Genomic DNA, 16,240 nt, shown 5'->3' with positions numbered 1-16,240 from the left:
TAAGAAACACTTAAATATATGAAACGTTTTGTGCTTTAATAACATTCTTGAAAAATATCTCTATTTCAAACAACATGGAAACATTTTAAAAAATAAAATTGTTTGTTATTTAGATTAATCTTTGAAAATCTTCAAAATATCACAGTCATCCAAGCAATTTCGAAACGCTCTCAAACAAATTAATTTATTTATAATTATTCTGGAAAAGCAAGGAAATTTTGAATCAATTCTTGTGTGCATGGTGGAAATTGGTTTTTGAGAAATAACAAAGGGAAGGTGAATATGTTTTTTTCAGTTGAAGAAGAATTTTCATTTTGAGTGCAAAACTTCTCATTCAAAATCACATTTGGTGAGCTTCTTCAGAAATATTTCTATTTGTTAAAGCGTGTGTGAAACAAAAATCACACAACATTCATTATTCACAGAGAAGGATAACAAAATCATAACTGCAAAGCAGAACACGAAATGTTGAATACAAAAATTTCGATTGGGAAAATAAAAGCAGAAACAAGAACAGAAACAATTTCAACAGAAATCAACTCAAAAAGATTCCACCTGCTAATTCATAAAACATGAACCACAAATTCACAATTCAAAAAATAAAAAAATACATTTCCATGAAAACAACCTCAATCAAATGAAGTCGTTTCAACTTTTATCAAAAAATGAAAACAAAAAAGAAAAAGGTAAAAGAAAAGAAAGCAATCAATAGCAGATTCTCTCACTTTGTTTGGATTCAGCCAAAAGGAAGAAATGTGGAAGAAGAGAATGAATGTGGTTGAGAGTTGTTGGGAGGAGAAGGTGGAGAGGGAGGAGAAGGAGGAGAGGGAGGCTTCAGAGTTGGTACAGAAAGGTCCGAAGAATGGCTGGCTGGAGGCACAATGTAGTATGTGGGTATCGACGAATCAAAAGAACTCGGCGAAGAAGAGAAGAATATCGAAGGCGATGAAGGAGGAGGAGGAGAAAGTGAAGGAGGAGTAAGAGAAGGAGGAGAAAGTGAAGGGACTTCATCTGGCTTCACAAACTTGTCATCCTCTCCTTTCATCTCAGCCTCCTTCGTCTCTCCAAACCCTGACTGTTTTTCCAGTCTCAGCTTCTTTTTCCCTTTGTCCATTCTGTCTGAGTCATCCAAAAATCCTTTCTTTCTTTCATGTCTTTCATCCCTCTCATCCCTCTCTTCCCTCTCATCTCTCGAAACATTCATGCACAATTCCACTTTTTCTGCTCTCAGCAAAACAGGAAGCGCAGATTGTGGCTCTTTATTCACATTTGCAGCAATTACTTCTTCAGATGGCACATTCATTGTTTCACTGCAATTTCTGTTGTGTAACTTGATATTTCCGTTGTTCGATTTGGATGGAGAGAGTCGAGATGGAAGAGGCTGCGAGTGTGCAAACATGTGCGATGAGGATGCGTGTGTGATTGAAGACAGTGACTGAGGGCGGGGTATAATGAACGACAAAGACGCTGCTGAGAGCGAAGATGGGATGGGAGAGTGAGAAGGAGAAAGAGAAGGAGAGGGAGAGAGTGAATGAATGTGAAAAGAAGAGGGAGAGGGAGATGCTTCCTGAGGTGTGTGTGATGGAATCAAGCACGAAGAAGAAAAAGCAGGTGGAGAAGAAGACAAATGTGTTGAGCAAGGCGAGAATGATGAGCAGCGAATGTGAAGTGGAGTGTTCAGAGAAAGAGAGGAAGGAACGGAGGAATGAAACTGACTGGCATGTGCCTCTCCATTCGCTGAAGGCAACAGCGAAGGCAATGCAGAGCCAAGAAAGAAACCAGACGGATTTCGTCTTTTCTTCACAACACCCCCTCCATCCTCTTTCTCCTCATCTGAACTCTCCAAATCCCCCTCGTCCTCTCCACACTGGATGTGCCTCTCAATGTTCTCTTTCTCATCCAAATCCTCGTTTGAGCACAAGAAGTTCGAGTCTGCCTCATCAAACATTTCTCCCTCGCTGCACACAGATCCATCACTCGTCCTCTCTCTCTTGTCCACAAAATATCTCCCATTCTTCAAGTCTTTGATGTTGCTCAGTTCATTTTTCTCCTTCTTTTTTGTTTCTTTCGCATTTTGATTTTTATCTTTCTCTTTGTTTTTCTCTTTTTCTTCGCTTTTCTCTTTCTCTTTGATGGCATATATCGAGGCTGTCCGAGTCTCTGGATCAACAGAAACAGCAATGTCCTCTTTCGTCCGGCACCACACCACAAACTCCCCTTCCCGAACAACTTCCTGCTCCATCAGCCACTCCCAGTCAATAAATGGCCTGTTTTCATCCCCTTCCAAAGATGTTGATGGGTTTACTGAGTCTGAGAAGGATGGTGGATGATGATTCTGAACGGCTGCTCTTTTCTTCGGCTGGATGAACAATATCGGAATCTTCCTCGTCATCACATTGTGCATAAAGTGTGTCCCCAGCGACGGCTCCACCTCAAACAAAGACGAAGACGACTTCTGAGGAACAGACGACGCCTCCACCAGAACTACTGCCCCGCTGATCGACGACCACTCAACAGGAATGCCCAGCGAAGGACACGTTGTGCCCCACCGCCCAACCCCAATTGCAATATATGGACGATGGCCACAACACATATTTCTCTCAATCCCTCTTCTGTTGCTCCCTTTGCCCATCTCAGCTTCCACCGATGCTGTCACAGCCGATGCATCTGGTGCATCTGCTGCCATCAGACATCTGTTGAACTCTGCAATCTCCCGCGCTATCCTCTCTGTCTTCGTCCGGTCAAACCTCGATGGCTTCACAAACACAATGTCCCGAATACATTCCCGCGTCCCATGCCCCAGCGCCAACCCAGAGAATGCTATTTTCTTCCAGCAAGCTGCATCACCCATCCTGCTCATATTTCCCCTGCTCTCTGCCGCTGATTGGCTGCTCATCTCGCTCATCTCCTCGTTGTCCAGCGTCGACATTCGCCGCAGCTGCAAAAGGAACAGCTGCGGAATCGTCATTTCTTCTAGCTGCTGGCCCCAAAACTCATCTTTTCCTGAAGCTGGCAACAAACACGTATGACTCGTTGAAGCAGCAAATGACGATGAACAACGAGGAAACACTTGTCTCGACTGCGAATGCAGCGACGGAGGAAACGTAATCGCAAATTCCATTTCAACTGCCCCAGCCATGCCCCACTCACACAGCTTGATCAGCTTCTGCAGCAGTTCTGGGAATGTCATGTTGTTCTGTGTGGAAGAAGAAGAGGAGGAGGAGGAAGATGATGAAGATGATGAAAAAGATGAATTGGTTGATGAAGAAAACAAAGAGGAAGAGATAGAAGTTGATGAAGAAGAATGTCGTAGTGAACGAGGAGGGAGAGAAAATGATGGCTTGCAAATTTGTTTTTTCGTTGGAACGAGAGACAATGTTGAAAGAGTTGGTGCAGAACATGAAGTGTTCGAGATGTTTAAAGTGTTAAAGGTGTTTGATGTGCTTGACGTGCTTGATGTGTTTGAAGTCAATGACGAAGTGAAAGAGGACGCAGTGTTCACAGAAAGAGAATCAAGAATTGACTGAAGAGAAGATGAAAATGAGGAACAAGAATTCGATGTAGAAAGAAGCGAATGGGAAGAGGAAGAGTGATTCATAAACTGGGATGATTGAAATGGCAACGACGAGCCAGATGAAAAAGATGGCAGAGAAGGAGTAGCAAATGTTGGGGTGCTGAGAGATGGAGGCGGAAATGACTGAATTGAAGACGAAAGACAACTCGGCGAAATGCAAAGTGGATTGGCCATCACGCTCTTTTGAGGCGCCTGCCGCATCACAATGTTCTGGATGGGCTGTCTCAGAAGCCGATGGAACGTCACAACCCGTGGCTTCGTAAACAAGTCTCCGTGGATGTAGTTCTTCAGCCGATCGTCGTCAAAATCATACACACTCCCATGTGGCTGCAGTGTTCCGTCCAACTCCGCATCCTCCAGTGTCAGCTTCATCACACAATCACTGCTGTTGTCTTCTTCATCGCTTTCGCTTTCGTTTATTTCTTTTTCTTCTTCTTCTTCTTCATTCATGTCTGTAAACTCTGTATTTTCGAACTTTCTTGTTTGACTGTTTTCGTGAAAAAGAATGTGATTGTTTGAACCTGATGATAAATATGAATCAAAATTATTGCTTATTCCTTTTCTCCCGTTCAGCCCTACACATAGAAATCCATTGCCTTTGGACTTATTTGTTGTTTCCTTCTTTCTCCTTCTCAAATCAACTGCAAAGAAATCCTTCTGTGTTTGAGTAAGCAACTCAGATTTCCCAAAATGATAGGACACATCTGGTCTTGTCAGTGAAAAAGCATAGCTGTTTCCGCCTTCCACAACAGTCTTTCCCAATCCCAGTGAAAGCATGCAAACTCCATCCTCTGCTTTCATTCCGTTGATTGGGTAGTGGTTGATCGACTGCAACACCCCAGACACATCTGGATAGAAATGAGTCGGTTCCAACGTTTCTTCATCGTCTTTTTCATTTTCGTTCTTATTTGAATTGATTGTGCTGGTTTCGTTTGAATCAAAAGAAGTTGTTTTTTCGCTGTCAAATGAATCGCCAAACAGAAAGTTCGACATCGAAGCGAATGACAAAGATTTCATTGAAGCAGCAGAAGAATCGTTTTGTTGTGTTTCGCTTTCATCTTTAGCGTTGCTGCAGAAGTATTTGCCAACCACTTCCTGAATGATAACTGCCATTTTTTCGTCTCTGATGGTGAATCCATACAGATTGATGGATTGTCTTGCCTTTTCAGTAAACATTGATGCCCACACTCTTTTCACTGCTCCACAAAGAGTTTCAACTCTGCTTCGAATATCCTCTTCGTCAATGTTGTCGTCGCTGTTTTCTCCTTCTGCTGCATCTGCTTCAGTGCAATTGCTGCTGCCTTCATATTCCATTCCTATCCTTCCATTTATTTCCTCTTCTTCTATCTGTTTCTCTCTTTCCATTTCCTTTTCTGTCCTCCATCTTCTTCTCCTTTTTGATTTCTTTGACTTTGTTGATTTCTTTGAATTCCTCCTCGGCTGATTGGGTATCATCACTGTCTCATAAATGCCTGCCATCGGCTGATGCTGTGAGTCTTCCAGAAGAGAAGACGAACGCACCGCCAGGGGAACATCGAGCGCCGCAACAAAACTGGCCAGATGAGGAATGATTCGAGGTGGAACAGGAGATGACAGGAACAGCGACTCAAGAGCAGATTGTGTGCTTGTTACTGAAGGAGGAGAAGAAGAGGAGGAAGAGGAAGAGGAAGAAGAGGAAGAAGAAGGTGATTCAGACATTGGTGTTAAAAGAGGGGAACAGTTTTTGTCCATGTTGGTATAATTTTCTTCATCAAACAGGAACTCAAAATGATTCATCTGAATAAATTCGTCAAAGATGTCTGTGCACAAAACAAGCGTTCGGGGTATTTTGATTGATATTCGCTGTGAAGCAGCGTCATTTGCACCAAATCCGAAATTGCTTCCTCCAACACCAGATATAAATGCTGACGATCCAGTCGAACCAGAAGACGCAAAGTTAGCATTCACATCTCTGCTGCTCTTCCCATTCAATGTCTGTTCCAATGAGTTCTTTTCCAGCGAAATCAGCCGCTCCAAAAACAGAAGCCCCCGCGCTTTGCCGCCAACTGCGCCTGATCCCACTCGTGTGACTGAAGTCAGAAACGAAGGAGAAATGTGCTTGTATGAGAAGGTCGAAGGAATTGGCTGGCTAACTTTTGAAGATGCAATGGAACGATTGCGAATCTTGTCTGTTGCGCGGTCTGACGGATTTGTAGGCACTTCAAATGACTCGGGTTTTGATTGAAAAACCGACTCATTATCTTTATCATCATTTAATTCTGGCTCTCTTAAGAAAGAATTGTTTCCATTTTGCTCATCGTTCAGACTTTCTCCTTTCTTCCATTCAAATTCATTTCTCTTTTTGTCTCCAGCAATCACAAGTTCCTCATTTGCTGCAAAATTGCTCTTTATATTCTTCAACTGCTCTTTTTCGCTAATTCCTTCAAAAATATGCCTTTCCTCTGCTTCTGTTCTGCCAGACGCAAATTCCTCTGCAAACGCCGCCTCACCCATCACGTGCCTCTTTCTGTATATCTGAAACGCTGTCTCCATAAACAGCCGGATCTTCCGCACTCTTTCTTTCAGCTCATTTCCCGAAAAATGCACAGCATGTGTGTCATACACACGCAGCAGGCGAGCCAGCGCAAACTCTCCGTGGGCAAACAGCCAGTTGCTGAAGTCGTTGCGGAACGCATGCCGCACAATAATCTCATCGTCTGCTGTGAAAATGTAGTTAAACAGCTCATCCACAGTCGCTGCCTCATACACTGTCTCTTCCGTCTGCGGATGGCGGAACTGGAAAGGGCCCAGTCCAACGTATATCTCCAAGAAATATTCAATCTTTTTGAGCGAGTCAGGCGAATCTCGGTAAATGAAAGTAACGTTTGACGAAGGAACTGAAGAAACTGGATAAGTCGGCGGCAATGGGGCAGAAGATTGAGATGGAAAGTTTATGAATGAAGAAGGCTGCAGTGAAGTAGAAGAAGAAGATGTTGATGATGATAATGATGATGATGACGACAGGGAAGACAAACGAGGCACTTCAAACTGCTCAGAAACTTGAGCAGGCTGCTGAAGTGGTTGGGGCAGCGGTGGTGGCGTTAGCAAATCCAAAATGATAGAAACAGGTGGGTGTTCAAGAGAGGACAAGAAAAGGACGGTGCATCTGTCTCCAAGCTGCCGCTTCAGTTCCAATCCTCCGCCGAACCGAACAAGACGGTCGTTTGAAGAGCTGCTTGAGAAAAACGAGTTCGATAAAACTGGAGTCACATTTGGAGATGGCAAGAGAGAATTTGGTGTGAAAGGAGAAGCTATTGTTGACCGAATCGGTGTTTCTATCTTATTTGTTCGCAGAGAATGTTCTGTTGAGGAGAAACCGTTTTGAGCAGAAAGAGATTCATCTAATTGAGCCAGTTGATACCTCATCTCTATCTCCATTCCACGCGGGATTGACGAAAATGAAGGAGGAGAAGAAGAAGAAGAAAGTGGACTTTGAGTAAACATTTCGGGAAAAGAAGGCAAATCAGCAGAAAAGCTCAAAGGCGAAACTTGTGAAATACACTGATGATGATGGTTATAAGGCAGCTGGGATGAAAGAGGCCGAGAATTGCTGTTCTTTTCATCTGTGCAGCGAAGATTCACATCGCAAATTAGTCCAATCATATTGTCTTTGTATCTCTCAATTGCCATCTGGCCTTCTTCAAAAGTGTGCACGTGTATTAGCTTCACTCTGCTGCATTGCAAAAACAATGTGTGTTGCAGATATTTTCTGCAAGTGAACTGAAAATAAGTCTGTTTGTATTTTTTAATGGAAGGATCGCATTCTTTCTGATTCGTTGTTTCTTTGAGTATTCCTGTTTGGGGCAATGGCAACATTTGACGCTGCAGCAATTTGTTTATCGTGCGATAGAGAAACGGTAACATAATTGAATAGCACAATGGATCATCCTCAACATATACAATTATGCCTGCTCCTAACACGCTATCTTGTTCGCAGTTTTTTGCATCTTCCACTAGCTGAATAAGTGCTTGAAAGAGAGAGAAATCACCTTTCCAAGAAAATGGCAAAGGCATAACCAAAGGTCCAAGTTCAGGAGAATGGCACATATACGGTCTTAAAGGAGAATCTTCATGAAAATGCAGAGAAGTCAATGAAAAATGATGGGGCAAATATGTTACGCAAATAGGAAAAACTGGAATCATATTTCCAATTTTTTTCCTCAGCAAAGAAACCATATTTATCATCCCCTGATCATTCAATTGTGAAACAGCGAAAATGCAATCATATTTATTGTGTTGAAGTCTCTTTATTGCATCTTTTAATGAATGAACTCGCTCACAAATGTTTGCAAATTTGTAAATTACTTTCGCATTTGAAACAGTGTGATATTCGTCCAAAAAATTAAACTGCGAACCTTTATGAAATTAATAAAATCAAGACAACGATAAACAGAAATAGAAAATGAAATATTCAAACTTTCATCTTCGAGAAGAAATGCTTCATACGGGGAAGCTATCAGAAGAACTTTTGAACAACGTTTTGAGCAAAAATGAGGATGCTCATCTTCCTCGGGATCTTCTCCAATTATGTTCCAACCTTTTATTGTTGCAAATTAATTTTTGAACAGGACATAATTATAGAAAATTCATAAAAAGTGAAACATACAGAGAAAATGATGAAAGTTATCAAAAATGATTTTATCATTTAATAAAGCACACCAAGTGTCACAGAAGATAACGCCGTTTGAAATGGAAAATTAGATTGCATGTGCTCAAATGAATTCAATAAACAACAAATATTTAAGGAAAATAAAAATTTTTATCATTTTATAAAATGATCTGAACCAAAATAATTTATTTCGTAACGAACGAATTTAAAATCCTCAAAATCACTAAAAATACAAAGGTTCAGATCTTGTAAGCATAACTGAAAAATCGTTCAATCTTTTAGGAGAAGATTCATTTGTTTTTCTTCTTTGAATAAATATTTTGGTGAATTTTAAGACTTTTCTATATCAGATTGTGTAGAATATGGTGTTGCAAATGAAGAAGAGGAAAAAGGTTCTGGTAATGATGTTGGCTGATAATATAGAGGAGTCTGAACATATCCAGCCGGGGTCTTATCTTGTGTAAATTGATTGCAATAACTCTGATCGTTGGTTTTGTTCGTTTGTAAAGGATAAGGGAATGAAGGAGCTGAAGCCGCAACTGGAGCTGGGGCCGGAGCAGGTGCAGGAGCAGAAACAGGAATAAAAGCTGGGGTTGAAAATTGTTGAATTGGAATTGGACCATAAATAGTTGGTGGAGTTATCATCGTAGTTGGAGGTGTAAAAGACTGTGGAACAGTTGAAGGATAATATGAACAAGTGTGAGTTTGTTGAGAAACAGATGAACCTGTGGGAATTCCTTGCTGAGAAGTTGCAGTAGCAACTTGCCTTGGTTGTGGATTTGCACCAAATTTGCTTGCTGCCTGATAAAATAAAAAAGAATGAATGAATGATAAAAAATTTTCTTAAATTCAAATGGGTACAAGTGCAAACAGATGATACAAAATCAACGCTGTGAACTTTAATTCGGCAAGATGCTACTTTAAGGGTACCCGATTTTTTCGTTAAATTTATGAATAAATAGCTAAAAAAATGCAATGGAGAGATATTAAAAGTATATTAGGTTTATAATAATCAATTGATCAAAACTGAAAATGATTGAATGTTTTTTTATTCAAATCTTAAGTTTTACGAGACTTTTTTCAAACTTCATATCAGTGCTTGAATCGAGTTATTATCAACCCTAACAATTGCAAATAGCACAAATATTCAAATTTATAAACCTAAAAATGTCTTTTTATTGTTATTTAATTAACTTTTCAAAAAAGAAATTCAAAATTTCAATTAGGGGTCAGTTGTTTTTGAGAACGAAAACCCTAAAAAAGTTCGATGATTAATAAAACATATTGTCAACACCAAAGAGTGTTGATGAAAGTTCAATTGGAAACATTTAGCCTTTTCATAAAGCTAATTTAAAATTTTTTAGGTACCCTTAAAGTAGCCCTTTGCCTTTAATTCTGTTTAGAATATCCATTGTTTCGTCTACAATTGTTTGCTTTTTCCCAAGGATTATTCCAGATGGAGAAGGAGTATAAACACGTATTTTGCTTCCATCCATCATTGTTTCGTCTAATTCAATTGCTTTGCAAGCAGATGAAGGATTTTGATATGTAATGCAAGCCGTTCCAAATGGCGCTCCACTTCCAACACCAGTAAACTTATAATCGGTTATTAGTCCAAATCGGCTAAAAATTTTCTTAAAAATGAAAGAATACCAAAACAAAAATGCAAATTAAAAATGACTAGGGAAAAAAATCAAACATGAACTTCCTCTTTGCTCATATGTGGTGGTAGCATTGTTGCAATCACTTGATTCATGTTTGGTTGAAATTTTTCTAATTTTATTCCACAAAGGAAAAAAGATAATATTAGGAAATATTAAAATGTTGATGATTTAATAAATCCAATTTGTAAACTTTAAATATTTTACGTTTAGAATACTGTTTCTTTTCACAAAGAGAATCTGTAATTCCATAATAAAATATTGTTTCAATTTTACTATGGATTGCGATCAAAAAATTTTTTGCAATTTTTATATAATTGTGTGATTATTTTTGAAATCATATTTTTTCATACAAAAATTTCGATGCAAAAGTACTTTTCAAATAACAATAAAAAAACACCAAAGAGTGAAAAGGATAATACAAAACATTTTTATCTTTAACTTACACTGCTCATCAGAATTATGTGATCCTGATGAAGTTTCTTTATTTTTTTACAATAAAAGCATAAGTTGAAAGCTGAAATTTGTCGATCAGTTAATTAATAAATGATATTAAAGATTTATCGGTTTTTGTGTTAAAAAAAAGATTTGATCAATATTAAAAAATGTTTGTGTAATTATTTATCAGAAAATTTTGTTCAAAAAAATGTGATCTGGAAAAAAGGTTAATTTGCGAATGATAAAGGTATTAATATAAAAAAAGAAATAATACACAAACAAAACAAAATGACAAGAATTACAAAGGGCTCGATTCAAAAGAAAATACATATACTGCGCGATCAAGGGAAATGAAGAAACGATATTGCTCGTTTATTAAATATTTCAGTCAATACTGCAAAAAAGGACTTAAAAACAAACCATATTCAAACAAAACGGCAAGTCAGCCGCAAACTCGGAAGGCCACTTATTCGAACGTATGCTCTGTTGAGGAAAGCTAAAAAAGAATCAAAATGCATGCAAATTCGAAGAGCCAGAGATCCAACCGATTATCTTGGTGTAAATTGCAGCAATTCCACTGCTCATCGACTATTGCGCTTGATAAATAGAAAATAAACAAAGAGAAAAATCAAACCTTTCCTATCAAAGAATGCTTGTGAGAAGAGAAACGAATTTGCTGAAAAACATTTCAGGGATGATGAATTATGGGAACTTTCGATCTTCGCAGATGGAAAAAAACTCAATTAATTTGGACCAGATAATACAAGAATGGAATGGATTGAAAAAGATAATGAGGAAATTGTCAACCATCAAAGTCAGAATAAACATGAAAAAATAAATATATGGGCCTTAGTGTGTTATAATTTCAAATCACCAATCGTTTTTGTCAGCAAAACAATGAATTCTGAGGAATATTGCAGTATTTTGAAATTTTCATTGATTCCTTATGCACGCAAGCGGTTCAAAAATAATTGGAGATTTATCCACGATAATTCGCCTATTCATCGATCCATAAAGGTGCAAAATGTCATCAGAGATTTTTCAATTACCAGCGTTGAATAGCCCCATTATTCTCCAGATTTTGATATCATCGAAAATGTGTGGAGCATTTTATCCAGGAAAGTTTTCAATGATGGGAAACCAAAGAAAGATGTGAATGAGCTGAAACAATCAATTTTGGATGCCTGGAATGAAATTGAAATGGATATTATTAATAAACTTGTTCATTCGATGTACAAACTCCTCAAAACAGTTATATTGAATGAAGGAAAATCAATCTACTATCAATGTATTTTGATTATGTTATTGGTATTAATTCTTAAAATTTTACTTTTTTTTGAAAATTCAGATCTCATATTTTTGACAAATAATTTTTTCCATTTTCAGGAAAACCGTTCTTTTTTCATTGTTCTTGAAAAGAGAAAAAAAAAATTATCTCAATTTTAAAGCATGAACATGTTTAATTATTACAATAATTGAATACGATTTTTGTCTTTCTTCACTATTGGTTCAAATTTTCAATTTTCAAAAGTGAATCAGTTATTTTTGATTGTCAGTGTAACAAAAACATTAGTATATAAAATCAATTATTGTGCTTTTTCTCTTCGGAATTTAAATTCTCTTTCAAATAACGAACGATCTTTGAAAAATCAACACCCCTAAAAATGATACGATTTCGAAAATAATTACCCAATTTTTTTTCCAATTAATTATTATGATCTGGAACTATTCTTTGATATTGGTGAACAATTTTGAATTTCGCAAAAAAAAAAAGCAAAAAAATTTTTTTTCTTTGAAGAATTCCACTATTTCAAAGTTATATTTTTTTTGAAAAAAATACAGCAAAATAGATAGAAAATTATTGGGTTTTTATTTTTGATGTGGTTTATTCAGCATCCAATATTTTTTTATAATAAAAATTCAATTATCATTTCCAAATGAGTTGTTATTATTCAAAACATATTTTTTCATTCTATATTTTCTATTCATATAATTTCCTTTAATATCGACAAAAGAACACTTAAAAGTTAACAGGAATGTTCAAAAGATCGTCGTCTTCAATTTTGCTCATTCATGTGTTTTTGAAACAGTTGTTAAGAATTTTTCATTTTAATTCAAAATCTCTTCCAGATGGCAAACAACCTCTGGAAAAACAACACACAGAAAAAAGTTATGATTTCAAAAATAATCACCCAATTGTTATTCTTTTTGTGAAAGTTCTTGAATCTTTAAGTTCATTTTTTTAATTCATTGTTCTGAAACATGGATAATTATTTTCGAAATCATAACTTTCTTCTGTGTGTGTGTTGTTTTTTCAAAGATTGTGTGTCATTGGGAAGAGATTTTGAATTCAAATACAAAAACTTTTACAACTGTGTCAAAAGTAAATGTTTTTGCTGAAATAAAGATGAATGCGTAATAAAAAAGCCTTTTTGATTTTTCAATGTTCATTTCGTTTTTTTAATGAGTTTTTCAAATACAAAATATTGAATGGAAAAATATGAAATGGCAAAATTTTTTTGAAAAGTTCCATTTGTTTTATTTTCAAATAAAACAAAAATTTCATATTTTTATCAAATTTTTGTTCCCACTCACGAAACTTCACAATCATGTAAATAGTAGCTTTGTCTTGATTTTGTTTTCATGAAAACATATTTTCATAAGTGGGAACAGAAATTTGATCAAAATATGAAATTATTATTTTTGTAGAAAATTAAACAAAAGGAACTTTTCAAAAAAATTTTGCCAAATCAAAAACAATCACACGAATAATTAGCTCTGAGATCATATGAGTTGAAAAATGAATGAATGAAAAAAAAAAAACTTTTCAGTATAGAAAAATGAAATGATAACTTATGTTAATTTCATTCTTTGTTACAAAATCCGATTTCGACTGCAGTAAAAAGTGTTTATTTGCAGAGAATGCTTTTCTTTTATTTCTAACTGCTGCTTTCAACAGTATAAAACGAAATCCATTTATTATTTTCTCATTTTGAAAGTTGAAAATGTTTCATTTTGTTATCTTCAAATTCAACAAATACTGTTTCTTATATTTCGTTTGAAATAAATGAAATTGGTTTTTCATTTTTTTATGAATTGCATGATTGTAAAAAAAAATCATATCATTTTAATTTTTTTTTTAAATAAACTTATTTTTTCCTTTGCACAAGTGAAGAGTTTATTATAATATTCAAAAATTTACTCATTAACGCAATTGAACACAATCAAACATTAAAAAAACATTTAAAACGGTTTTTTTCGATTGAAATTGTCGAATTTCTTGATCATTAACTCAACAAAAAACAACTGATACGAGTCTGTGTTTTGAAAATCTTTCAAAACAAATGATGATTAATGAATTTTCGATGATGAATTAAACTTTTTTGATGTTGAATAATTTTTGACGTAATGGAACAAAAAATTATTAAAAACAAAAAATGCATTTACACATTTCACAAGTTACTGGAATGGATTAGGAATCCAATAAAAAATGAATATACCGTCAATAAAAGAATTAGGAAATAATCTACACCCTGAAAAATACCACTATTTAAAATAACCTCACATATAAAAATACAAAATAAATGAAAAAATAAAAAGTTAAAATAATCATCAATTTTACAATTTTGATGTTCATCAAAACGTTCCAAATATGAAAAGATGACAAAATCATAAAAAATAGCTGCCTTTATTTTTATATTTGATGAAAGGCTGCAGAAAAAGAAAAAGAAGAAAAGATAATAAATTAAAACTCAAAACCTTTGCTGTTCAACTCATTGAAAAAGAATGTTATACATTCACTTCACAGAGTATAGAAAACAAACGATATACATAAAGTGAAAAGGATTTTGAATGCAAAAAATTTAGTGAATCGAAACACAGATGAATTAGGAGTATACAAAACATTCTTCCAAATTATTATACAAAAATTCGTCAAATGTTTTTATAAGAATGACATTGCGCAGACTGATGATGCAATCTTCATATCCTTTTTTCCCCATCTTTTCAATCAACTTTCTTTTCATTTCATTTCTTTTTTTCCTTTCGGTTTCATTAACCTCCTTGTTCTTCAATCTTTCACGAAGTACTCCGAAAAAATGATAAATAAAAGTCAATTTGTGAGTATTTAGTATTAGACCGAATTATCTCCTCCAAAGCAGCATCAATAGCTTCACTCTTAAACAGGTCTTCAATTTCCAGCGCTCTATTATCTGCTACTGTTCCAATTAAACAAATGCAGAAAAAGTTAATTTCTCTGTAATTATCCCTTGATGCTCTGAACAACCTTGTCATGCTGCTGATAAGCCCTATGTATTCTTCATTTGACAATCGACATTCGAAAAAGAAATCTCCAATCACATCAAGCCATCTGATCAAAATATGCACTTCTTTCGCTTCTTTTCCTCTTTCTTCTTTTCTCTTCCAATCCACATTTCCCCTGAGCTCATCCAGTTCTCTTGCTGCCTCCCTTCCAAAATGCAGCTCATTCACAACCACTTCAACCAAGCTGTAATCTTCATATAATCTGTTTATCAAAAACTGCCAAGCCGACTGATACGCAAGTCGAGTGAGGTTGTGATGTTTCTGATGACATTGGATGATTTCTTTGATTTCCTTCAAGTACAGATTTTGTTCGATAAACTAAGTATAAAAAAAATAAAATCCAAAAACATATCAAAAAATAAATCTGACCTTCCACATCGCAATATTGCTCAACGCCAGCAAAGCAATTTCCACTTCTTTTCTTGCTTCTTCGTTTTCCTCTTTTTTCAAGGAAACCTTCAGAAGACAATGCACACAAATTGAAAGAAATTTCGAAGAAGCCCACCTGTTCAACAAAAGATAGCATTCGCAAAGATCAACAAGAAGCTTTTCGTTCTTTCCTTCTATTTTCTCTTCTTCTTCAATGATCATTTCATCTAATCTTGATTTCAGCAAAGAAAATTCAATGCATCTATTAATCATATTTTTCAAAACTGCGCAATATCCAATGTGCTTCAATAGCTCAACAGAAATTTCCATTGATATTTTCTTTTCTTCAATCATTTTGTTGATATTATCAAATAGTTCATTCGTGAAAATAGATTCGAATTCTTCTTTATTCATTCCATCAATTATTTCGTCCATTTCTTCAATTTTCTGTTTCTGCTCAGAGTCAGTGCAATGCTCCAATTCATGAAGCAATTCTGAAAAAATAAACCAGTCCAATCGGAATAAGTTAGAATTCAAAAGCAATAATGAGTGAAAACCTTTGAACATTTTTTGTACGCTCATCATCTGCTTTTTGAAATTACAATGCATCCAGAAAATAATATATTTTCATATTCGCATTGAATTCGCACATGTTTGGATAGATGAAATTGGAGAATAATTAAATCTCAAAATTGTCATAAAAATATGAGCGTTCACACTGTCATTCTATGCATTTGTATTTTTTGTTGGTTATTAAAAGATTAAAAAGGTTTTTCCAATTTGCTTTATTTGTTATGGATCCTTTGATCGAATAGTTTTCTTTGAAATGAAATATTTATGCATTGATCGAGAATACATGAATGAACATTACCTATTGAATTTGAAATATTATTTCCTGTGATAGCAACAAGAAATGAGGCAATGCAATATTTTTGAAATTCTGCCTGATGATTATTGGTAATTGGATGGCCAAGGGGAACACAACAATTTCATCAATAACACAAAAAGACATAATGTATGTAATTTTTATAGTTCTATTGATTGTGAAGATATTTCCATCCGTATCCTCTCCAAAGTTCAGGAATGTGAGTTATTGTTGAAATGGCCAATCTCCGCTTTGTGGAGCAATACGATGAGAACGGAGCTGATTATTGTATAGCCATTGGGAAATAAATGAAGTTACGGAAGATACATGATATTTATTTAGGACAAGAGATGAAAACAAAT

The 16,240-nt window shown here is 35.6% G+C and overlaps 4 protein-coding genes across 4 annotated transcripts; all 4 read right to left on the bottom strand.

The window, feature by feature from the left end:
- Positions 1–363: 363 nt before the first annotated feature.
- MONOS_10965 (putative histidine kinase) lies at positions 364–7,660 on the bottom strand (the record flags this gene model as incomplete). The annotated part of the gene is made up of 1 exon (XM_067863455.1): positions 364–7,660. One exon carries the CDS (start codon positions 7,658–7,660, stop codon positions 737–739), a length of 6,924 nt encoding a protein of 2,307 aa, XP_067726868.1. The 3' UTR covers positions 364–736.
- An 892-nt stretch (positions 7,661–8,552) lies between these two features.
- On the bottom strand, positions 8,553–9,313 carry MONOS_10964 (uncharacterized protein; the record flags this gene model as incomplete). The annotated part of the gene is made up of 3 exons (XM_067863454.1): positions 8,553–9,023; positions 9,094–9,184; positions 9,309–9,313. 3 exons carry the CDS (start codon positions 9,311–9,313, stop codon positions 8,553–8,555), a joined length of 567 nt encoding a protein of 188 aa, XP_067726867.1.
- A 55-nt stretch (positions 9,314–9,368) lies between these two features.
- MONOS_10963 (uncharacterized protein) lies at positions 9,369–10,127 on the bottom strand. The gene is made up of 3 exons (XM_067863453.1): positions 10,077–10,127; positions 9,922–9,995; positions 9,369–9,856 (listed from the first exon to the last, which is right to left on the bottom strand). Exons 2-3 carry the CDS (start codon positions 9,976–9,978, stop codon positions 9,593–9,595), a joined length of 321 nt encoding a protein of 106 aa, XP_067726866.1. The 5' UTR covers positions 9,979–9,995; positions 10,077–10,127; the 3' UTR covers positions 9,369–9,592.
- Positions 10,128–14,398: 4,271 nt separating this feature from the next.
- MONOS_10962 (uncharacterized protein) lies at positions 14,399–15,235 on the bottom strand (the record flags this gene model as incomplete). Its single annotated transcript, XM_067863452.1, has 2 exons — positions 14,399–14,962; positions 15,014–15,235. The coding sequence occupies 2 exons, from the start codon at positions 15,233–15,235 to the stop codon at positions 14,399–14,401; spliced, it is 786 nt and encodes a 261-aa protein (XP_067726865.1).
- Positions 15,236–16,240: the final 1,005 nt, after the last annotated feature.

The sequence above is a fragment of the Monocercomonoides exilis genome (assembly GCF_001643675.1).
Source record: "Monocercomonoides exilis strain PA203 chromosome Unknown scaffold24-1337568, whole genome shotgun sequence".
NCBI lineage: Eukaryota > Preaxostyla > Oxymonadida > Polymastigidae > Monocercomonoides > Monocercomonoides exilis.
Note: the sequence above shows the minus strand (reverse complement) of the source record. Positions and strands in the feature narration are given on the sequence as shown.

Bases quoted from the DNA above. Each gene is read 5' to 3' on its own strand.
- MONOS_10963 (XM_067863453.1), bottom strand. From the start codon at position 9,978: ATGAATCAAGTGATTGCAACAATGCTACCACCACATATGAGCAAAGAG. The intron at 9,857-9,921 runs GTTTGATTTTTT...TTCATTTTTAAG, and splicing joins TGAGCAAAGAGGAAGTTCAT to AAAATTTTTAGCCGATTTGG.